Raw genomic sequence first — 25,777 nt, 5'->3', positions numbered from 1 at the left:
ATTCAAGCATTCAATGGCCCGTAGTATAAACACATATAAACCACGCAACAAGTTGTAAACAACATTGGAGATTTTTTGAAACAAACAACACTTCACTGGAATTTAGTTTGTACTCTAATGATACAGTGTTCAAATAAAAATCATGTTATTTTTCAATTAATTTATTAGAGAATTTATTTGCCACTGCAATCGCGATAGCTGTAAGGATGAACTTCGCAGGTGTTATAAAAATAATATCCTGATTAATATAAATAATCCATAAAGCATGGATTCCTAAACAGTATATCTGATATATTTAAGATGCCCGCAGTGGAGGGCGTCAAACACAGCAATGCTCACTTTCATATGGAACCTGCCCAAGATGTTTTAGTGTGTTTTTAGGTGCAAAACCCTAAACGGATCCTCCCCTGTACTGGAAGACCTTTAAGAAAATGCCAGAGATTCACAGTACCAGACGTTACACTAATGCAAAGTGAGCAGTTGCTTCAGGCCTCAACGTTCCCGTCTCTTTCCTGCGTGTGTGTGTTAGTGTCTATTTGTGTGTCAGATCCAGTGTGTGTCTGTCTATCAGTGTACAAATCTGATTTAGCATTGCACAACTTTGCATAATAGTGGGCATAACTCTAGGTGGCAAGATTGAAACCGTCCTGACCTTTAAAACTTTATTGGCTTGGCGCAGAACACAGGCAACTTTTATTTACGGACCGTCTCTTCTCATGTGATGGCAAGCCGTTATCCACAGGGAACTTCCCAGTGTGTTACAATGACTGCGACACTTTATTGCATTAGAGCGCCTTCAATTTATGTTAGACTCTCATGACATGGACCATGCGAGTGCCAATCGCGGTCTATGGGAAAACAAGCTGGGCAAAGCAGATAAGCTTAGAGCGCGACAAGAGGCCTTTAACGCAGACAAGAAATGTGGATCAGAGTGTATGTCAAATCCATGGATTAAAAAACATTGTGAATATCATCACAAGTCTTGACGGCTTGATAAACGCTGGTGTGTGTGAAGCTTGTGAAGATGGGAGATGCAGATGTCAATGCTTTATCTTGATCAGCTGTTATTTTAGCCAAGCAAGTTTGGACTTCATAGCAGGGGCTTCATTTGTTAATATTTTATGGTCGTTGCTAGGGTAGCTGTCAATATTAATTGATTTGAACTGCACAATTAATCAAATTTCTAATCGTGATTACGATTATGGATGCCACAATTAAATTAAAAATAAATTAAATAAAATGTATGCATTTAGCAGACGCTTTTATCCAAAGTGAATTCAGGCTATCAATTTTTACCTATCATATAAATATATCGTATCAATTACATAATCGTTCAAAGCAGCAATTAGTCGTTCAAAGTCCACTTATGTTATTCTGTGTGCTTAATATGCGTTTTTTTCTATCTACATGTTATCTTAAAATTTTCGTTTTTGTATAATATTGTAATACCATTCACATATTTACTCTTTTATAATTCAAAGAAGAAACCAATCCAATGTATAGTTGACACTTGAGGCTTAATACTAAAGAAAATATCTAAAGGTTTTTCAGTGTTTTCTGAGTGTTTATTTTCATATACATTTGCATCAAACAATGGTATTAACATCTATTGAGGTAAATTGTGATAATCGTTAATACTTATCGTAGTTAAACTTTCAAGGGAATAATCGCGAATTATGATTTTTGTCATAATCATGCAGCCCTAATTTTAAACAAATCCCTTATCTTAAATATTAAACTGTTTATTACATCATAAATGCACTTCATACATAAAATGACACAAAAATGTATGTTGTTCTTTATGAAAATAATATTTTTATTTTTTCTTAGGGGGAAAAACTACAGTGAAATGCTTCACTGCTTATTAATAAAAAATAAATAAATAAATGTTTGTCCACCAAATCATGGTTATATGGTGCAACCAATGTACAGGAAAAATGCTGAAAAATAAATAAAGGAGGAAATTATATAATAGACAGAGGATACTTGTATAACTTTTATATCGTTATATTGTTAGTACAGATAAACAAAATATTTGATTATTTGATATTTTTATGACAATTTAAGGTTAGTTAAAGGTGCCATCTGTAATGTTTGGCAAAAAAAATCAAGTCATACTCCACATTCCATACCAGATGGGGGCAGTATGCCTCAATAAAGTGAATTAGTCTACTCTAGAGTAACAAACGAGAAACGGCATAGTCTCTATGCTCCGCCCTTACCTTCACAACAACACTACAGCCATAGCCGAAGCCTAACCGTGCGTTCACACCGCCGGCGTCTAGAGCGTCAAAAATCGCTCTTGCCGCTCTGCTCACGACGCTGCAGAAAGATTTGTGAGCGCTCAGACGCTGTAACGTAGATCGAATGCTTATTTTGTATTTAAAGCGGCCGCAAAGCAAACAAGCTTGTTGATCTCGTGCAGACTAACCACAAGGAGTAATAAGTTAACCTCATTAAATATTGTTGTGGACGAAATATTAGGATCCTTTACTTAAAATGAACAATCTCAGACACCTTGGTCCACGTATCACTTTTAATTTATTTTTTATGTCCCTGTACGCAAACAGGGACACATCATAGATTAATACAAACGCTAAACAGCAATAATCAACCTGTCCTTTATTCTGCTTGGGAAATAATGTGCCAACTCTCAAGCATTCAGCGTTTTTGACTCTTTTCACACGCTTTCACGCCACACATCAATTTTTTCACGCACAGAAAAACCACGAAGCAAACAGGACACGGAGACCAACATACTAGACAGAGCAGGTTAGTTATGATATAATAAAATGGGTAACGTTAAGTTATAGCTAGCTAATTATCAAATGCAGCTACGGTTAGCCATCGCTAACATTAGCACGTTTATCGAACAGCCTTCGATACATTGCTATGTTATAACTTCCCGAAAACAAATACACAAACATATAAAACAAACTTCTAGTGAAATACTAACACCATCTACAGTCAGGTCCATAAATATTGGGACATGGACACAATTCTAATCTTTTTGGCTCTATACACCACCACAATGGATTTGAAATTAAATGAACAAGATATGCTTTAACTGCATACTTGCAGCTTTAATTTGATGGTATTTACATCCAAATCAGGTGAATGGTGTAGGAATTACAACAGTTCGTATATGTGCCTCCCACTTTTTAAGGGACCAAAAGTAATGGGACAATTGGCTGCTCAGCTTTTCCTTGGCCAGGTGTGTGTTATTCCATCACTATCCCATTTACAAGGAGCAGATAAAAGGTCCAGAGTTCATATCAAATGTGATATTTGCATTTGGAATCTGTTGCTGTCAACTCTCAATATGATATCCAAAGAGATGTCACTATCAGTGAAGCAAGCCATCATTAGGCTGAAGAAACAAAACAAACCCATCAGCGAGATAGCAAAAACATTAGGTGAGGCCAAATCAACCGTTTGGAACATTCTTAAAAAGAAAGATCGCACCGGTGAGCTCAGCAACACCAAAAGACCCTGAAGACCACGGAAAAACAACTGTGGTGGATGACCGAATAATTATTTTCCTGATGAAGAAAACCCCCTTCACAACAGTTAGCCAGATCAAGAACACTCTCCAGGAGGTAGGTGTATGTGTGTCAAAGTCAACAGTCAAGAGAAGATTATACCAGAGTGAATACAGAGGGTTCACCACAAGATGTAAACCATTGGTGAGCCTCTTAAACAGGAAGGCCAAATTAGAGTTTGTCAAACAACATCTAAAAAAGCCTTTACAGTTCTGGAACTTGTACCAGAGTGATGGGAAGTGAAGAGTATGGAAAAGGAAAGGAACTGCTCATGATCCAAAGCATACCACCTCATCAGTGAAGCATGGTGGTGGTAGTGTCATGGCATGGACATGTATGGCTGCCAATGGAACTGGTTCTCTTGTATTTATTCATGATGTGTCTGCTGACAAAAGCAGCAGGATGAATTCTGAAGTGTTTCAGACAATATTATCTGCTCATATTCAGCCAAATTCTTCAGAACTCATTGGACGGCGCTTCACAGTGCAGATGGACCATGACCCGAAGCATACTGCGAAAGCAACCAAAGAGCTTTTTAAGGGAAAGAAGAGAAATGTTATGCAATGGCCAAGTCAATCACCTGATCTAAATCCGATTGAGCATGCATTTCACTTGCTGAAGACAAAACTGAAGGGAAAATGCCCCAAGAACAAGCAGGAACTGAAGACCGTTGCAGTAGAGGCCTGGCAGAGCATCACCAGGGATGAAACTCAGCGTCTGGTGATGTCTATGCGTTCCAGACTTCAGGCTGTAATTGACTGCAAAGGATTTGCAACCAAGTATTAAAAAGTGAAAGTTTTATTTATGATTGTTAATCTGTCCCATTACTTTTGGTCCCTTAAAAAGTGGGATGCACATATACAAACTGTTGTAATTCCTACACTGTTCACCTGATTTGGATTAAAGCTGAAAGTCTGCAGTTAAAGCACATCTTGTTCGTTTAATTTCAAGTCCATTGTGGTGGTGTATCGAGCCAAAAAGATTAGAATTGTGTCCATGTCCCAATATTTATGGACCTGACTGTAACTTACTGTTAGACATGTTGCAAGTTCGGAGTCGAGCCTCATTTCTTTATGGTCCATCAGTTGTCTCCAGCGATTGAAAACAGTGCCGATGTTTACTCTGGGTCGGCTCCTTTTCTTATCGGATTTGATTTGTGATTCCGAGCGCGGTTGTTTCCCTGTAGCGGGTGGTGGTGGTAGGGGTCTCTTGCCAAGGGCTTGAGACATCATTTCTCTTTCTTCCCTGAACTGAAATGAAGTAGTACTGGGCTGTACTTTCCACACGATTGACATCAGGTTCAAGTACACGCCCACAAGCCGTGCGAGTTATTCGTGTATTACGACACCTGTCGGGCCGGGGCTAGTAATGCTAATGCTAATTAAGGTTGATATCTCTGCAGCACTATAACTTGACATTTTTTTTATGACATCATCGCCCTTATTTCTTCTCATTCTTTTGATGCGTGTAGGTCATGTTATGAATATTTTTACCTCAATTTCTGCATATGGCACCATTAAGACTGTAAAATGTCATGTGGTGTGACTCCCCAAAATGTTTAACCAACAAGGCATTTTTTAAAGCAGATGCAAATAATATACTTTTGTCAGTCGCTTTAGAAAATGCATAGCAAGGGTATTGCACACACCTATAGCACTCTAGCATCACAGTGGTATGGGTTTTGCAGGGTAAGACCTCGCAATGAATGTTGATGATGATACATTAAACATGTTGATTATCCAGTGCCGGGACAGTCTTGTGAATGTCATGCTTAATTTTGTGGAGAGTTCTGAGCAGATGGCAATGCAATGCATGTTTTGTATGAAAGGCGTGTTAATCGTTTGGCCTGTTTTACTTACTACTGCTCTGGAATCTGTTACAAATACCTGAGATGAGGGATGAGAATAGCGGTGGGTCATTAATTTGTCAACAATAATTCTGTGTTTCAAGTTGTTTCTTTGGAAGATAAAACCATCTTCAGCTTCCTGGTGTGTAAATGTGTAAAATCAGTTGGGCAGCATTTTTCAACTTAGCTCAGTGTGAGACCCATCTGCGACCGGTATGAGAAGAAAACACTTTCTCTGTCGTCTCATTTTTCAGTTGAGTCCTTTGTTCTAAAGTAGAGTGTAATAAGAAAGGGTATTGATGTGGCCTGGCATCAAGAACCCAATAAAAAGGGCTGATTTTATAGACGGGCGTCTGTAGAGACTGACTGAGAGACAGAATAAAGTGAGGGCAAATGTCATCCAAGTGCAAATGGCTATCGTTGCACCCACTGCACCTCTCATCCAAAAGTGAGAATTGCCTCTCAAAAAAAACAAAGAAGAAGAAGAAGAAAAAGTAATGTTTAGTTTAATGCTCTTTTCTTTTCAAAGCGAGTCAGTTGACAGAATAGATTGCTGCTGGTGAATATTAAGGATTATGAATATGACAAATGATGTGGCTTGCTAATTAGTTATCTTTTTTTGTATTTTTATTATAAATTGTTATAGCAATTTCTTTATTTAGCTTTATTTTTTTCAGTTTGAGTAATTTTATTACTCCAACTTGAACACATTTTATTTAAATGTAAAGTTTAAGTATTGCAGTTAGGAGAAATATTTAACTAAATAAACATTATTGTCTTAAAAAAAATAATTCAGTGAAAATGTATTTTGTTTTTGCCATTTTTTTTTTCTTCAAGTATGTATTCTAATTTTTATTTTATTTTTTATAAAAAAACAACAACAAAAAACAATTTTCCTGTTAAAAAGATAAAGTAAGGTCAACACATAGGCAGATAGTATATTCAATTTAAATTAAAGGGTAATTTTTATTGGACAAATTTTACGATTTTGTGTATAATTAAGTCAACAGTAGAACATTTTAGCTGTTCCCTAGTATAAAAATGGCTTCAAACAGACTCTGACCAGAATCCACAACATGACTGTCCCTTTATTCTGTGGCCACATCATGTGAAAGTCATGGACGCAGTTTCTGTCTGTCCTTGTTGTTGTTGTATGGCTAGGCATAAAGATTCTGTTCTACTCTGCTTAATATCTGCTCCACATGGTGCAGTAGAGCAGGAAGAGTGGAGTTAAGCACGTACATCAGCCTGGGCCTGCTTTATCAGCTAAATTATGCCGCCTATCAGGCTTCGCCTTTGATTAGCTCCTCTTTAAATGATCCCTGGAAGGATTTCTCACTAGGTGTGAACTGAGCTCTTCACAAGTCACGACAGATTTCTGCGTCTGCTTGTAGAGGTGATTTATGGGTACTTACACTGCTGTTCGGCCTTTTGTTTTATCTGCTTTATACAGAGACGCTCACCATGGTTATCTGATCTGACAGTTATTGTTTTCCGGTTTTGTCCACTTTCAAAGGCAGGCTGACTTTTATAGCAGATACGTAGCCTCCTATCATGAGCTTTGTTTCAAAACCTAGTGAGCTTCCTTGCTGTCTATTGCTTACATAAGCAGCAGACTTTTAAGGGAGCATTCTAAATGTCATATCCTGTTGTTGATTTGATGTGCCACTCAAATAATGTTCATCACGTGAAACACTGTGAATGTGACTTGCAATTGATTTCAGTAGATTTTGATGTTAGCATATTGTTAAGCTTGCTTTGTGTTGTGCTAATAAGCCTAGGCACACACAAATACTGGTTTAAAATGCCAAATAAAAACATTTCACTTTCTTTGTCCTCCGTCTTATGTGAAATTTGGTTTGAGTATGAGTTTGTCAATATGCATATTTATTACATATAACAAAGTTAATATGAGAACGGAGAAACAAGGCCTTCTGAAACAGTGATTTTTTTTATTTTTAAAGTTTCTTATATATATATATATATATATATATATATATATATATATATATATATATATATATATATATATATATATATATTTGTATGCGCACACACACACACACACTGTATTAGGGCTGTACGATATTGTGAAAAAATGACATTGCGATATTGTATTTTTCTGCGATATATATTGCAATATGAAATCTAATCTAATTTTTTCTTAAAAACAAAAATGGGGTGAGCACCATTACATTCTCATTTTAAATGATTTAAACATCAGAGTATTATTTAAATTAGAATAAATTATTTGTTTGTAACTTTAGGATATGGTTTGAATTAGAGCCCGACCGATATGGTTTTTTGGGGGCCGATGCCGATGCCGATATTAACTCGAAAAGAGCCGATTTATAAGCCGATATTTTGATTTTGAAAATAAACTGGATATTAGACCCATTTCCTATATACTGCACTTACACAACATTCAATAGCAAAATATCTGCCTGTTCTATGTATGTGGGCTGTATAAACCATTTTCCAGAAGAGATTATGTAAAAAAAAAAAAAAAAAGCCTTAGATTATAGTCTCAATGACTAAACAATTGCACATCAAAAGTATATATTTTTTAATGATAAAAAAACAGCCTGATTTTAAACATTTAACACTTTTACTTTCTTCCAGTTGAAGCTGGTTTTAACAGTCTGTGTGTTCTGTAAATAAATTATAATACTAAAGTTAAAGTATTTGCAGAAGTAGTCCCACACTTTGCTGCTACAGCATTCACCTTTTTCAGCCATCTGTAGGGCAGAAAGAGACATAGAAAGAATAAGCATGTGTATTAATAATATCACCATGTATCATTACTCGTGTCATCATTAGAATTAGAATTATAATAAACAGGGATCTCCTACATAGGCAAAAATGAGAAATATATATATATTTTATTTGTCAACCAATAGGTATTACCTATTACCTACTTCTATTTAACAATATTACAACATTTTCCTGTTATGTCTTTAAAGCTGCTTTGAAACAATCTGTAAAAAATAAAAATAAATAAAATAAAAAAAGCGCTTGTTCAGCTCACATTTATTTACATGTCCTATCTGGTTAATCATTTCTGACGCACCTACTCGAAGTTGAATGGTTAACGTTAGTGTCATGAACACACCGCTGTCAATTTTGAGAAGAACCACCTTCAATCACGTTAATAGCAAGCATTTAAGGGGCCTGCTAAAAAGGAAGCTATATTAGCGTTAGAATAACATAAGGCTGTAGCTATCGAATATTTTAGTAATCGAGTCTATGATAGGCTTTTGTACATTCTGCTGAACAACAGTCTTTAACTGGACTTTTATTTTGACGGGTTGGCGTACATTTACAGTTCTGTGTGTGTGATGTGATGCTGCTTTTACTTAAATCAAACGGTCAAATGCTCATGAAGTGACTGTCAGAGCAGTTCTGGAGATGTTGTTCATGTGTTCACGTGATTATTTAGTGAGACAGCAGACGCTGAATTCACCGCGAGCTTAATGCGCGCTTACGTGTGTTTAATGAATGAAGAGGCGCTTCTGCACCATTCATTAACAGAGACACGCAGAACATGCAGGATTCATATTTAAAAAGACTATTCCGGCTTAATACTTACAGATATTCGTCCATATCGTGATTTGATGTAAGTGCAATGACCTATTTTTAATGAATTCATTCAATAACATAACAGCTGTTGTTTTTTCGAGGCACGCTGAACATAACTTCTAGTCATTGCCCCCCTGCCACAGTTACCCGGTCATTATGTGGGAAACACTGCAGATATATTTAGAATAAGTTAAACGATAACGTTATAGTTTGACCTCTTATTAACGTTCGCACTCTTCCACTGATAAACATGGTATTAGCTCTGTGGCTAATCTAATATAGCAATGCATTAAGCGGCTGTAAGTGATGTTACAGAATATTTATAAGTGATAATGATAGGACCGTTAGCTAGAACTACCACATCATTGTATATACAGTGTATGAACTAAATCATTTCACATGAAGAACGACAGACTCACCGTCAAAACAGAAAAAAAAAATCTCCGTGGCTGGCTTGGCTGATCGCTTTCTTCGCTAGTGGATTTCTGTCGCTGTTGTCAACTCTGGAGCTGCAGAGCTCCCTCTGGTGGGTAAACTATGCAACACTCATAACATGAGTAAAGCATGAGACTGTTTCTCATCATTCATCGGCCGTTATAAACGCCGATGCCGATTTAAATGCAATAAGCTCATATCGGCCGATAATATCATATTAATTAACATGAACTAACCACGAGCAATACTTTTGTTACTATATTATTAATCTTTGTTTATCTTAGTTTATAAAAACACAGCTGTTCATTGTTTGGTAATTTTGCTTCACAGTGCATTAACTATGTTAACAAATACTGTGCAGCTTTTGATTTCAACAATGAAAGCTATAGCCTAAATGTTGAAATTAACAATGTTGTAGAAGTGCAGTTCAGTAATAGTAAATGTTAAATAATGAAGTTAATAGTTTAATAAATAGAACATTATTGTTAAGTGTTACAGATTTTTTTAATACATCAATTCATACGTCTCATGAGTTCAGTGTTGGATAGGTCAGTCGTTTAAACCATTCATTTAATTGAATCGGTTCAAAGGAATCATTAGTACGCGAATCACGGCACGCGTTTTGTAATTATCTTGGCAGCTTAGGATATCGCACAAGAATTGACAACACAGAAAACATTTCATCACTGGATAGGTTTTTTTTTTTTGACACCATCGTTTCAATTGATTTTGATTAATATGCGCGAGGGAGAGAGAACAAGACAGCGCTGTTGTTTGAAAACGGTGAAGGTGAGCGCACGGCCGGGGCTCTCTTGCGCTCTCTCTCTCTCTCTCTCTCTCTCTCTCTCTCTCTCTACTCGTTCTTATATGTGCCCTGTTAAACTGACAGGACTTAAAAACACATGCAAATGGTAAACTTTCACTCTTGGATGGTAAAGCTGTGCAATTAATCCGCGAATCACATTTGTTAAGGTCCGGGGAGCAGCTGGCCCGTACGTTTAATGAATAACGGATCAGCTACGTCAGCCTACATCGCACATCCTGCAATGTGACTATCGTGGATTCGTACATCGCGATATCGATGCTTAAACGACACATCGTGCAGCCCTACACTGTATGTATATAAAAATATCAAAGTATAGGGTATGTTTTAAAGGTAAAAAAGGCCTTAGTAAATGATCTATAGAAGAAGCTTGAGCAGATGGGTTCCCCTTAAGATTCTGTAACTTCAGGCTCCATTCGTCTTGTTCATTGCTGGTATTCACAGCTGGTTAATGGGTGATGCATGGGCCGACATTTGCAGAATGTGTGTATGTGTTTGTGTGTGTTCTGCTGCCTGACTGCTCCACTAGATTGGTTTTAAATTGAGAATGTGTGACACTCATTATACAAGGTTGGGGCTGTGTTCTCATTCGCCCTCAGCTCTAGTGCCCTGCAATGCTGAGAATGGCTTTCTTGCATAACAAATGGAGCATGTGTTTATGAATAAGTCAAAGATTTCTTCTTTTTTTTTTCACCATTAAAACAGAACATGCCACATGTTCCAAAGGAGAAATAAGGCCAAAAACAAAAAACTGACCTTTTTTTTTTTGCATCGGAAAGGACTAAGATGGGCCTAATTGTCCCTTCTCCCCTCCTCTCACTATCATTGCTCTGTCCTTGTCACGCTTTTGTCTCCTGCTATTAAAGTGAAGTTAACACACTGTGTTGTCACTGTGGGTTGCTTGCTAGAGCATGCTGGGGTTTTTCCTGAAAGGCAGCGCAGAACACAAAACGTTTTATGTTCCACACAACCTGCTGCTTTAATTTTTTGCTTAATTTTTTTTTCTGATGTTTATTCCTAGATACATCAAATTAACTTGATTTTAACATCTTATAATAGCAAAACCCACTGACACAATGCTAAGGTTTCAAGGTAATAATAATGACTCTAAAATTTCATGGGGTGTTAGCATCCAGTTATCAACAAATGATCAAACAAGTGTCATGTCTAAAAATCTAATGAAACATTTTGAGGTCTATGGGATATCCTCCTGTAGGTGAAAATCATTAGTGCAGTTGTTTAGAAATATATTAGCACACCTCTCTTCACCAAGCCACGTCATGCCATGTCCACATCGCAAACGGTGGGGGATTCGTTGTGTGCAGTGGTTAAGGGTTTGTAATATTAATAACGGTGCTTGCTAAGTATTGCATCAGTAGACATTAATACATTTCCTTCAGGGCTGTACTTATTCTTGATTTTGTTTTAACCGTGGATCAACAGCTTCGTCTGTGCTTTCTAGTGACTGTCACGACGAGGACACAATTAGCCACCATGAGAACGCTAAATCCCTGGGCCGTAATTACCCACTCTGCAGATTTATGGATGGCTCTATATCCAAGTGCCGACCCCTCTCAGGTCTTCACTCAAAGGTCAGATTAAATCAAGCCCAGCAGCCCCCCCAAGCGCACAGACCCTGGGTTCATACGGACACACGAGCCAAGGGACAGTGCTGGAGTGGGTCTTGGGACATGCTACTGATGGATTTATACAGGTTTAGCCTTAAACAGAGAGAGATGCTTTATACAGGCTGAGCGCTGTCAGGGGACCAAGTGTTACAAATTGCCTTGGATTGAGAGGATTCAAGCATTAAATTTTTCAGGCAATTAAAAGAAATGATTATAGTGTTAATTCAAAGTTGACTTTTACTCTCATAGCATCGTGCTTGTTTAATTAAACAGTGAACTGTTGAATGCAGATCATCCGTTTAGAAAGAATATATATATATCTATATATATATCTATATCTATATATATATATATATATATATATAGATATAGATATCTATATATATATATATATATATAGTTTCTACCACCACTGGCATTAATTAATCGTTCATTTGAGCTCATTATTGTCAGAGTGCTTTAATTGGAAATAAAATTGATGCTAATAGCTTTTTTTTTACATGGAAAAAATCTATACATTAATAAGCTATTTCATTCTTACCCTATACCTTATAGGGTGATGTACTGAAAAAGTCTAATAAAATTGCAGTTTTATATTACAAATGTATTAAATGTAAAATGTATTAAATCATTATATATAAAATATATCTTTATTTTTTCAAATAAAAAAATATACATTCATTTTTTTCTGTACTATTTTTTAATATTCAAAATGAACTGCAAGCATAGTTTATTATATTCTCTCTTAAATATACTGTGATTTATTTCTTTACTATTTAAACATAGTATACAGATTTGCTATTAAAATCAGTGCTGTCACATTTGTGAGGGAAGGATGTGAAAGTTTGACTGCAAAGCCAAATAAAAAGTCACTGAAGATCACTATTCAGTGATGTTGATATTATAATGTTGTATGATGTTCATGTTAATTGTATAATAATGTCAACAGAGCCATAGACAATATATTAAAAACACCCATCCACCATAACATAAATTTTAACTTTTTCTTGAGATTACATGGTTGTCACAAAGATCTTTGTGTGTATCCCTATATAGATGCTGACCTGTTTCTGTAAACAACTTTCAGAAAAAAAAGGTTTGCTTCTTGAAGTGATAGTGGTAGATTCATATGTGACCTTCTTTAATATTTAAAGGAGGGAAATGAGATCTGCTGAGTGCTGATGGTCATATATGGCTTTCCGTCTCATTCTAACATCACTGGTTAGCTCTGGCTCTAACATCACTGGTTAGCTCTGGCTAGATGCTTTACTGACCAAACACGGATGCAATTTAAAGCAGCTTAGTGCCATTGTAGACTGTAAGGTCAATGTGTGTTATCACAGATATGGTAGTCTGTACTGTATTGTACTTTATTTATTTTTTGCTGTAATATCAAAATGAATATTAAGCCTCATCAGTAGTCCAAATGTCGACTACTGATCATTTGGTATTGTAGCAACCCTACATGCATTATTTTATTTATTTATTTATTAAACTACTGCATCATAAATTTGAGAATCCTACTGTTACTGTACAACTAAAGGACTAGTTTCAGAAGCCTTGCGTGCATCATACAGTAGACAAAGACAGGAACTCCGATGCATGTGCCCCATGGGACATTTTGTAAATAAAGCTTTACAGCCTCCATTAAAGATTCATCAAACGCAGAACATCCTCAGTCTAGAATTTAATGGGACTCTGGTTGTATATCATCCATGAAGCTCTTCTGTCTGCTTTAGTAGTTGAGTTTTTGATGTGTTTACGATGAAGCATTGCTCCCAGTTTCTTTTTATTTCATTCGTTATTGTGCTGCACTCTGGGAATGCTCCATCAGGCCATCCTTAAAAATATTCTTGTTTGCCGTAACCCGAGCGACCCTGTCAATTTAGGACCGACTCATTTAATTTTTTACCGACTTGACGGTTGTACATTTGCGTTAAGACCGACCAATCATTTTTTACTCCTCAAACAACTAATTCAAAAGCAATAAAATAATATGAATTATATTTTAGTAAGTATTGTACATTTATAAATTGCCTAGTCCTACATACAAACGAAGACTACATTCTTTCTTTAAAATAAAAACCTGTGACGTCATCTATGTTTACACTATTGGTAACGGATGTCGCACTGTGGCTTGTGCGTTCGCTTCATCTCATATTCTCATTCACTGTCAGAGTCTACGGTTCGTGCTTGGTAATGATGGCTGCAGCTGCAGTAAACAAAATGTTTGTGGTCATTGTTCAAAGTCTTATGGGTTTGGGCACCATAATACATCAAAAAAATTCATTAAAACAGCTCGTCACCGCTTAAACTTAGTCTAAATCTTCGAAAATCTATTTCACGAATCGATTGAACCAACCAACACAAGTTTCGAAAATGAAAATAGGAAATTGATTTTAATGTCATTTTTTGAATTTAGTTTTTCTTCTCACCTGAAATTCATGCAATAAACATGTTTTTGGCAAAGATTTCAAATTGTTTGTGGTCTATATAGCCTGCATCAAAATGAGGTTTGTAATGATGCGCCCGAAGGCACAGGTTGAAGACCCAGTCAGTGACGTCACGATATGCTAATTTGTTTAAATTCATACCAACAGTACGTGATAGAGGTCGATCGATATATCGGTTGGCTGATATATCGGGCCGATATTTGTAATTTTTTAATATATCGGCATCGGCCGATATCTGTGTTTAGTAGCACCGATTTAAAGTCAGGCACATCGGCGGGCAGCACCGTGTTATTGGTGCGGTGGATGCTGCTGCCGCATGTGAAGCACCCCAAGCCAAAACTTTTGGAAGATTCAACAACAGTCCTTGGGAGATAAAGGTAGTCAGAGAATTTCACTTTGTAAATGGGGTGGAGTTGTTGTCGGCTCTTACAAACACTGCAGCGTGATTAAGGGCTCCGTTACTCCGCCCCGCTCACAGACAGCAGTGTGCTCGGAGAGACAGCTGTCCTGGAGCTGCCCAGAACGGTGAATGACATTCGTTCAGAAGCATGGTTTGATGCAGACAATAACCAGTTTTCCATCCAACTCATTTGTATTTAGGGATGTCGATATTCGATAATTTCCATGATCGATTGTCGTTTAAATTAATGATCAATTAATAACCTTAATGCTGCAAAATGCGTCTGCAGTGGTATTATTATTATTATGTGCAAAAGCAACTTGGAAAAAAAGCTTTCTCACCCGAATTAAAGGGGTTTAAGTCTGAATAAAATGCTTGTAGCAGGACTGTAAAATGAATAGATGTGATTAAGATCATTTGATAAAATGTAGAGAGCGCGCCATATGTTTGAGATAATTTTACTTTGTTGACTGTTTCTCGTCGAGGAGACCGCTGAATGCGTCTCTTTAAATGGTTTCGTGGTGCTCGTTGTTGTATTTTAAAACGCAACTGCAATGTTTTCAAATGACACTATAGTAGTGGTGCAACAGATCATCATTGATCCGTGATCCGTTCGGATCAATATCTTCGGTTCAGCACACACGTGACCCGCGGACTCATTTATGAAAAAAAAAAAGTTGCGCATGTTCAGTCCATACACAGTAATCATGGCGAGCGGAGGAACGGAGGAGCTTGAACGCCCCGCACACTTTGGCTTCCCTGTCAGATATAATGATGAAGGAAAGAGGTGTAAAACTAACACATCGAGATATGTGATGATAACTGCTCACTTCATTACAGCAGAGATGAGAAGTCCGGCTTTTATGTTAAAAATAAGATATTATGCCATATGCACTCGAAGTTGATTTCATATATAATTAAATTTAATAATTTAATGTTAATTAAAAAAAGACAAAACTTATTTTTATTTGTCTTGGCCTTTTTTTTTTTTTTTGGCTGATCCAAAAAATGAACCGATCCATAAGAGGACGAGCGAGCGCGGGTTTGACTAGATGTATTTAGAGGTTATTGCTCACGTTTCATTCTGCACATATCCAAATGTTTCCATATTCCCAATGTATCTGAATGTTAAACTATACAATTTTTTCTTTTTTTAATGTAAACTAGACAGAAAAGATCATCCTCTTCACATGAGCAAAAACGTGCATAACAGAAGAGTGGACCGGTATACTATACGGTCTATTTAAAATGACCAGTTTAACCTTTTATATGTTTGGTCGACTGTACTTTATTTTAATAATGAACAGACTGCGAAGGTTGAAATTAGAATGCATTTTAGATGTTCTGTGTCATTTATACCAAACACAAATGTTGCTGGTTGCTAGTGTGTTCGCAGCACTACTGTTATTTATTTTTTATATATTAAATTTTTTACATTTTTCAGTTTAATGGATTTTTTTTTCTAAAATTTAATTTTTTTAAATGTATATTTAAGTTTACATTTATGTTCCAACAAACTTGAAAAATTCTGCTTGAAAAAAATGCTTTAAAACTTTTATGTAACTTTTATGTAAATGATTGACTATTACCTGTTTTATATGTTTAATACTCGGTCAGTTTATTGATTTGTTTGGTTAACTTTGGATACATTTTTTATTTAAATACCATGCAGTGCACAGAATTAAGATTTGAGAGATGGTTCAAGTCAGTGCTCAATAAATGATAAGTTTAGAAATGTTGTGCATCCACTTATTATAGTGTGTCATTTTAGCATGCAAATGAAGGGGAAAACTTCAAGATATCGGCCCTAAAAATCGGCAGCACATATCGGCCATCAGCTGACCCTGACCTCTAAGCATCGGCATCGGCTAGAGAAAAACTCATATTGGTCGATCTCTAGTACGTAATCACCATCACCAACATTTTTATTTATTTTTTTACTTTGAAACTTGATAAAAAATATACTGTATTTTACTGTTACTGCAAACCAAAATATTTTTAAGGATGGCCTCATGCCACTTTAAATGAGTGTTTCTCAAGAGGTGCATTTGAAGGTTATTATTATACACAGGTCTTTGATTTAAAACCTAAAAAAACTCACCCTACTCAGTCATTCATCCATTCTGCACTTAAACAGTCTGTCGCTATCCAGCTAAAAAAAAAAGAGTGTTTTGAGTCAGTCCAAAAAGAATGAATGACATGTACTAGGGCTTTCACACCGACTGGTTGGCAGTCTTTGAGACATTTCTTGGTAGGCTTTGTCAAACCCAAACACTTCAAGTTCTAGTGCTGTTTCCTTGGGGAAGACCAGGTTTGGTCTGGTTCGACGATGCAGTTCTTGCATCTGCCTTTCAAATGGGGTGGTCTTTGTCATTCAGACTTCACACTGCTGTCAGGGTGAGATTGCCAGCTTACATGTTTTTGGTGCCTTTTTGGATGATATGAAATTGAGTTAAAGGAATTGCTCATCATCATGTTGGTCCAATCCCACTTTCTTACTTTTTTTTTTTTCTGTGAAACACAAAAGTAGAAAAAAACGAGTTTGAATGTTCAAGCTGCTCTTTTCTATACAACTTCCTGAAACATTTAGTGAACAGGGACTCTCAAGCTCCAATAGACAAAATAGAAAAATATATGTATTCCAAGTGACCATATGATGGTTTTATGTGAGGGAAAAGAACAATTTAAGTCTCTACTGCCATGATTCTCATATCTCATTCCCACTTCTGCATTTTCAAACTTTGTTACTCAGTCATAAGAAACAACGTGTCATTGATGTCTTTTCACAACATATTTGAATATATGCAAATTACATGTGAGAGTTATGGTTGAGTGGAAGATTGTAATTGAACGGTTTAAACTTTGATCAGTTTCTTACTCAAAGCCGTTGTACAATTTTCAAACACCTGCTGGAATAGTGTGCACGAGTCATATACAGTACTTCTATAGAACTTGACAGATCCTGATTGCTGTATGCTTTGTTGGATTGAAATGAGTAGCTCGATAAGCTATTGTTCAGAAATTCTCTTTTTGTTTTCATGAAAGAAAGTAAGTTATATGGGATTAGGGAAAAATTAAGGGTTGGAAATGAAGATTAATAAATAGTTAAATTTGTAATTTTCAATATTTTCTGTGCCTCCATCAGACACTTGCCTGAAAACAAAGCCTATATAAAGCTAAGCATGTACTAGTTTGTCATGGTAACACTTCAGGAGGTGAGAAGCTACCATTTATATTTCTGATTTATATTACATCGTTAAACAAGGGATTGATGTTTTATTTAGCATTTTTATGAGTCATACTGTAGGTACGATGTTGTTTTAAGAAAGCTGCAAACAAACATTTTAACATACCTCTTAAAAACTGGTAAAAAATTCACTTTGACACCTTCCTTTGAACATTTTAACAAGTCTCCGTTTTTTTCTCTCATCGTTGTTTAAAGCGGTGTAGAACATGTTGTAATTATGCCTGTCTCTCCCCTTAGACTAACACCTCTGCACCACCACCTCTCCAATCAACACTTTTTAATTAGCGCTTTGCTAACTCGTCCACAGTGACGTGTGTACAAAACTGAACCGAGTGACTTCTGCTAGACGGCAGTGTTGTCAATATGCCCATTATTAGACTGTGCTAGCAGCGGCCCTCTGGGCCCTGGTGCTGTCTGTGTATGGGATAACTATGGTAAGATATGTAGTTTCTTTTTGTGAGAAAGTCTGGAGCCAAAGACCTCAGGCTGGTTGAATCCCTTACTGGCTGCTTCTCATAACACTCAGTGGAGATTAATTATGACATTTCACTGTCCTCATTAACCAAACAAGTTCACTGTCATGACAAACAAAAGCCACAGTGCAAAAGTTCAACCGTTTTTTTTTTTTTTTTTGGTCTTAACCAGCTGTGACTGCTAAAACCGTCACACAATTAGACAATTTAGAAAACACATGGATTCTGGTTTTAGCATGGTGAAATACTGTCGGTCTAAAATGAAACTATATAAAGTAGCTAAATACTAAACATCAAAGGCCAGATTTACTTAACAGCTTTGAGTGCAAACCTTACTATCTAAAAAAAATACTACTGTCAGGATTTACTAAAAATAGTACAGAAAGGTGATGGACAGTTATTTTTGTGTCTGACCTTGTTGTATATGCATTTAAGGGTTTCCTTTTCAGACACAAAATTTATTGGAGATTATTTCAATAAATTATGGATTGTAATTTACTCATGTTTACAGTAGCCAGTTTGCTAGTATTTGTACCATTGTTTACAGTGTTGTAACTAGTTACATGGAATGGAATTATGTAATTTAATTAAAAAATAAATGTAACCGTAATCTGTTACAGTTACTGAGTAATTAAATAACAGTTAAGAAAATTTCAACGATTACAAACAATTACACAGATTTAATTGATTCTTTTCCCAAATTGCATCTGCTGCTCCAAAATATGAGACACCAATGTTTCAGCAGTTAAGGACACAGGCTTATTTGTTACCTGTTTTTTTTTTTTTTTACCTACTTGGGATCCTGTATATCTTTTTAAAGATTAACTGTAAGGTTAAACAAACCTGCTTTAAACGTTTTAAAATTATTAACAGTTGATAAGAATCCATTAGAAATGTACAAAAGTAATCAACATTTTAAATAGGGTAACTTGTAATCTGTAACCCTTTACATTTCCAAAGTATCCTTCTCAACACTGATTATTTAACACCCTAAAAAGTATGCCTCAACACATTTTGCACTTGATATGACTGCGATAGTCGCTAATTTGTAACTTGCATATTTTTAGTAATTCTGGCCCCAAGTATGTTTTGTTTCTGCACAGAGGAAATGCGCTGTAGTAATCTCACAGAGGTCAGATAACTTAATTGAGTTCTCAGTCAACAGTATGGATAATTTAACTGTCAACCTTGTCTCAGATGTTTCTCCTGGAATTCCTTTAGAGAAACAATAATAGAAACTAATGAGAATACAGGTAATTAACAAATTGTAGCATGCAGTGCTTAGCTATTTTGGTTTTAGAAGATTTTAACATCAGTTATCAGTACCGTCACAGCAAGTGGTTGTGGTGCATATAGGACAACTTCAGTATCTCATACCATGAGTTAACCTCGCCAGCTACCACAAGACTTCTACTGGGGTCTTTGATGGCCAGCTGGATTGAGTCCTGTTCAATTATCCCTCTATAATCAAAAGAGTAATGCAGCAGAGGACAAGCTTAGATCAATACCCCAGTGAGTTATTTTCCTAGACATCTACCTTTGCATAATCCCAATCCCTCCTGTCTAGTGATAGTGATAGGGGCTTGTCATCATCCACCAAGTTCATGTTTATCAATCGAGGTGTCGGCTGTAGAAATGTAAACCTTTGCCTATTTAAATAACACCTCTGATCCTTGCCTTCAGTCAACTGCCAGACAGATTTATGAAGAAGTAACAGTCTAAAAGTTTAATTTATATTCTGGCTGCACCCCCATCCATCATGTGCATAGTGATGGCCATTAGATTCAAGAAGTGAGAACTTTTTAGCCCACTCATTCAAAGTTGAGAGAAGGAAGGTGGAGGCTACTGTTACTGCAAATATTTTTGTCACTTAATGTCATAGTCTATAACAGTCCTGGTCAAAATTGTATAATTTTGACTCAGGTGTGCTCTGGAAGGATTCATTATCCTTTTGTATTTTAGCCTGTCCCTGGGATGATTCATTGTGCTTATTATCAAATGGTTACCAAAGTTGTATTTGAGGTCATAGGGTTGCAGCGTTGTTTTTCAAAAGCGCTATACAAAAATAAACTTGAATTGAACGTGCTTATTGGGGCACCTAAATGTACTATGTAAAAACAATTGCCACATCACTTGCGTAATACTCCATATACCAGCCTTAGTCAATTCCCAACCCCATTCCTGAAATCCTCTTCAGATTACCACAAGTACATGGAATCTGTACCTTTTAGTCATGTGGGATTTTGCTTTCCCAGAAGTGGAAATGTATACATTATTGTCATTTCTTTTCATCCGTGGCATTTGCGGAAAATTTCTGGGCCACAGAAGTTGGCTGTTCCCAATGTCCGGTCTTCTGCCAGTTGAGTTCACGCAGCATTTTCAACCACCATTTTTATTCAGATCATTTTCTACTGTTACTGTTTCATGAAATGCAGTTTTAAAAGTATTTCTTGCGAGAATGTAGTTGTTTTAAACTCAAATATGCGTTTTATTTAAAAATGTATTTTCCCGATTTTCGGAGGTTGTCTATTCGCATCTTTGCATTGACTTAACATTGAAATCACTCGCGCCAGATGAGTTGGATAGTGTTCCGTTTATTGTGCAGTAACTTTAGGCCTAATATACAGTTACAGAGATTTGCACTAATGGCCAGGTTTCCCTTTGTTTCTTAACAAAACAAATTTTGTCTTAATTTTGTATTTGAATTTTATTTTCAATATGTATTTTTTATATGTTTTTATTTCTATGCATATCATATGGCAGGCTGCAATCTATTGAGTTCAAATAAATACAACATTTTCTAAAATACTTAGTGTTTTTATTCTTCAATCAGTTAATATAAACATCTTATATATTAAAGATGTTATAGGATGTAATAGCATTATAGAACATAAAAAATTATGTCACAATTACTTTACTGAGTAACTAATTACTTTTAACTGAGTTACTAACTCAATTACATTTTGGGAGAAGTAATTAGTAACTGTAACTAATTACTTTTATTTTAATGTTTTTGATGCCTGTGGAGGAATTTACTCAGCAAATGCGTTTCCATCTCTCATTATTACCATTAACCATTTTTCAAAAAAGGGTCCAAAACCAAGTGAATGTAAAAAAAATTAACAGGGTAATGGAAACATAGCTTATGTCATGCAGAGTGTAGCTCAAACCTACTCCAATCTCACACTTGCCTAGAAGTTTCCAGTAAACTTTGAAGACCATAATTAGATGTTTCAGGTGTGTTTGATGAGGATGTATTGTATTGGTGTCTTGCAGGAGTTTGCCGCTCTGACGAAAGAGTTGAACGTCTGCAGGGAACAGCTGCTGGAGAAGGAGGAGGAGATTTCAGAGCTGAAGGCCGAAAGGAACAACACCAGAGTGAGTTCGCACACCATCTTCCAGACACTTCAAAGAACAGATTGTGCTCCTTAACTGTCAAGCAAGTTGAACTTGCTTACAAAAAGCCAAAAATTTAACAGATGCCCACCCAATGACTCGTGCATCAAATTCATGATGTTTTGTTGGAGTCTCAGGATGTTTGTAGTTGCTTCAAACTGCTTTTAATGAAGTGAAACCAGATTCTGTTGAGACGCTTACTTTAGTCACAACATTCTCACTTTGATAAGCCCTGCACTACCTTTCATGGGGACTTTATTTTCATGTGATGACAGTTGAGCGATAACTTCATCCTTGTAGCGGTGAGATCATAATTCCCTGTATGTCAAGATAACAGGCTGGCATTTTTCAATAAAATTGTCACCAAGCATTTGCATTGAATGCATTGAAGCTGCCAAACGTCTGACAAGACCCAGCATTTTGGCTATCATTTCCATTTCACAAGAAAGTAGTCATTCTCACTTCTTCAGCTTCATTTTCACCTCCATTCTTTTCCTGCACCCCTCAGTGCTTGCCTGAGTCACTGTGCTAATGCAGCCCAGCTCACCAGCCTCCACGCTGCAATTCAATTAATTACTTACGTTACTTAGCCGCAGCCAAACGTTTGAAGAGACAATTATGGAATTGAGGATATTGGAGGGTATTAAAACCAGAGGGAAGCATAGATCGAGGAGGATAAGGGGTGTAGTTGGAATGAAAAAGAGGAGAGGTCGAGTGAGATTAGCAACAGACTCTGGGAGCAGTATTTCAAGCAGAGTTTCTAATCTTACACAGGGAGCAACTAATCTGACCGTGAGTGAAGTATTTAACCCAAAGCTGGTCTACAGAGACTGTCGTCAACTCTGCAATGCATCAGTCAATTATGGAAAAGGTCATATCTTAATCATTTTGAGAACGCGTTCCAGTTTGGATAACAGAAACATTCCCATTAAAAATATATATATTAAGACCTGATAACGCAGAAAGTACATTTTAGAACGACAGCGATCGAGTAATATGTGATAATATAAATCGGACAAAACAATATAACCTACAAATCTTGTACAGATGTAACACTTAAAAAATCCACAATATGCACTTTTTGCGTACTGTTTTTAACATACTTTGATTTGAGATGCATTAATTCTCATGTTACATAATATTTACTGTAAATGTTATGTTAATTGGGACATTGGCCATTCACCATAGACTTTGGACTTTTCAAGTAATTTTTGGCTGTTCATTTTAAGTGCCATTTGGACCACTATCTGTTCTTGCAATGAAGTTAAGATGCGTCTTATTGCTGATTATTTCTATGCATTAGTAAAAATGAGGTCATGTTACATCAACTATGAGGGATACAGAACCTGATTTTACCAAGTGCAACATCTTTGTTGACCCTGGAACAACAATCAGATTTGAAGAAACAGTTTATAGTTTTTGTGAAGTTTAGTCTTACAATCAGTGTTTGGTGCTTGCACATCAGTGCCATTCATCTATCATTTTTTCTGATTTTAGACATTACTCGTGGTTAAGGTTAATGTTAGGTTTAGGTGTATGGATATGGTCAAGATTAAAGTTTTGAATTAAAATGTTGTTCCAGCGTCATAAAGATATGTTGACTTAGGAACTAACTCAGCAAAATCAGGACTACACTAATGTAGAATAAAGCTTTTTATTATAGGTGTCTTATCTTAAGTGTGCGCAACATATTAAACATTTTAACAGTCGTTTTTATTTCTTTACTAGAAAAACCTTTATTTAAAAAGTGTAAAAAGTACTTATGGTCATACAATGTCAAATGATGTTAAACGGTCAGAAATAAGTACAATGAAAGGACAAAGACAGACACTTACGAGTGAAGTCATACCATCAAATAATGTAGTATTACAGCACTTTATTTTACAGTCCTGTTCCTCATGTACATACTATGTACTTATTATAGTAATTACAATTACTATGTAATAACTAGGTACTAACCCTGAACCTACCCCTAAACCTAACCCTACCCCATGTAGTTACCTTGTATTACCAGAACTTTCTTAGATAAATACACTGTAAGTACATGTTAATACATGTACTGTAAAATAAAGTGCAACCGGAATTACACTGATTTCAGTATGAAACAAAATAAAGCATGAAGATGATATGTACAGGATGGACTTAATGCAGGTAGGCCTTTCAAATAAAATGACATTATGTTACTGTAAATCTATCGATTTAAGATCAATTGTGAAATTTGTGTATTAGCTAATGTCTGTGTCTACTGATGGCACCAGTGTGAATCTGATCCACCAAAACAGACACAATCAGAGGGAGAGAGAGAAACCTAACCTGCATCGTCCGGCTATAGGGTTGTTTAGTGCTGAGCTGGCGCTGGGAAAGACAGAGGCTGGCATAGACCCAGGGTTATGAATGAGGGAGCAAGGAACTGAGCAGAAATAGAAAGGTCAGCTTCTCTATAGGTCTCTAGAGCAGCACTGCTACAGTACAGCCCTCAGGCAGGTACATGTGCTGCTAATGCTGCCTAAGATTCAGCTGGAGAAGTCTGAATTTCCAACTACCTACTTGGAGACTCCACTTGAAGTTCAACTCCCTACCTAGAAAACTGTATACTTGCAGAAATGAAGCATGCTAAAACATTGTTTTTGTTCTGTATTTTTCCTAGCTTTAGATTAAAAATTGAGGTTTAGTTTTAACTTTAGTTGTATATACCGTAATTTCTCAAATAAAAACCGGTAGTCAAATAAACAGCGGGCCTCTTATAGTGGCCGGGGGCATGGTTAACACGGACAAATAAAGGCTGGTCTTAAATAAAGGCGGGGGGGGGGGGGGTTGTGCAGCAGTGCCAGATAACGAACATACACGCCCACTGCCAGAGCATTTCTCGTTCTCGAGTAAAGAACTGGTTGCATCGATTTTCGGATCACCAGTACACTGAACCAAGAAGCGTTTCTGTCGGACACGTCCGATTCGAGAACCGAGGAGCTGATGAAACTGCGTATGTGTGATTCAGCGTGAAGCAGACTGACACAGAGCGCCTGCCTCTAATAAAAGCCTGCCTCTAATAAAAGCCTGCTTCAAATAAAAGCCTGTTACCTTCTGCAGTTCAGGTAAATAAAGCCCCCGGCTTTTATTTTAGGATTTACGTTTTTTTTTTTTTTTTTTATCGTTATTTTTAGATTAAACTTATAGTTTTAGCTTTAAACTTGAATTTTTAGCTATAAATAGATTTTGAGATGACATATTAGCTTAAGCATAAGCTTAGTTTTAGTTTTGTATTTATTAGGTTTAAAAGTTTTTATTTTTTTACTTTTTTTTATATTCTTTAGATTTAGCTACATTGCCATGCAATTTTGGGATCAGCAAGATTTTTCATGTTTTTTTATGTTTTTAATGATTAGGAAAGTTAAGTATCTTTTGCTAATCAAGGCTGCATTTATTTGCTCAAAGATAGATTAAAAAAACTGTAATACTGTAAAATATTATTACAACGTAAAACAACAGTTTTCTATTTTATTATACTTTAAAATATAATTTATTCCTGTGATGAAAAATCTGAATTTTCAACAGCCATTTGAGTATTTCAGTATTCAGTGTCGCATGATCCTCCAGAAATCATTTATTATCAATATGCTGATTTATTATCTATTTTGGAAATAGTTGTGCTGCTTTTTTTATACTTTTTTTTTTAAAGGGATTGTTTGATGAATAAAAAGTAAAAAAGAACAGCATATTCAAAATAACCGTCTTTACTATCACTTTTAATCAATATAGCACACCCTTGCTGAATACAAATATTAATCTCTTTAAATTCTTTAAACTAATTACTGATCTCAAACTTTTGAATGGCAGTGTAGTTTTTCCTTATCATTTATTATTATTATTATTATTACTATTATTATATTTAATCACATGATATTGGTGGCTGGGAGATACAGTACAGTACAGTCACTTTTAAACAAATAAAATGAAT

At 36.1% G+C, this 25,777-nt stretch overlaps 1 protein-coding gene across 12 annotated transcripts in view; it reads left to right on the top strand.

The window, feature by feature from the left end:
• The window catches only part of LOC113061685 (liprin-alpha-2-like), a 153,207-nt gene that overhangs the window by 86,959 nt on the left and 40,471 nt on the right, over positions 1-25,777 (top strand). For all 12 annotated transcript variants that reach the window (XM_026231023.1, XM_026231050.1, XM_026231041.1 and 9 more), the window contains one exon: positions 21,703-21,804. In XM_026231023.1, the coding sequence (XP_026086808.1) occupies positions 21,703-21,804 (102 nt within the window). The remainder of the gene's footprint in view (positions 1-21,702; positions 21,805-25,777) is intronic.

Source organism: Carassius auratus, chromosome 4 (genome assembly GCF_003368295.1).
Source record: "Carassius auratus strain Wakin chromosome 4, ASM336829v1, whole genome shotgun sequence".
Lineage (NCBI taxonomy): Eukaryota > Metazoa > Chordata > Actinopteri > Cypriniformes > Cyprinidae > Carassius > Carassius auratus.
This window is presented reverse-complemented; position numbering and strand designations above follow the sequence as displayed.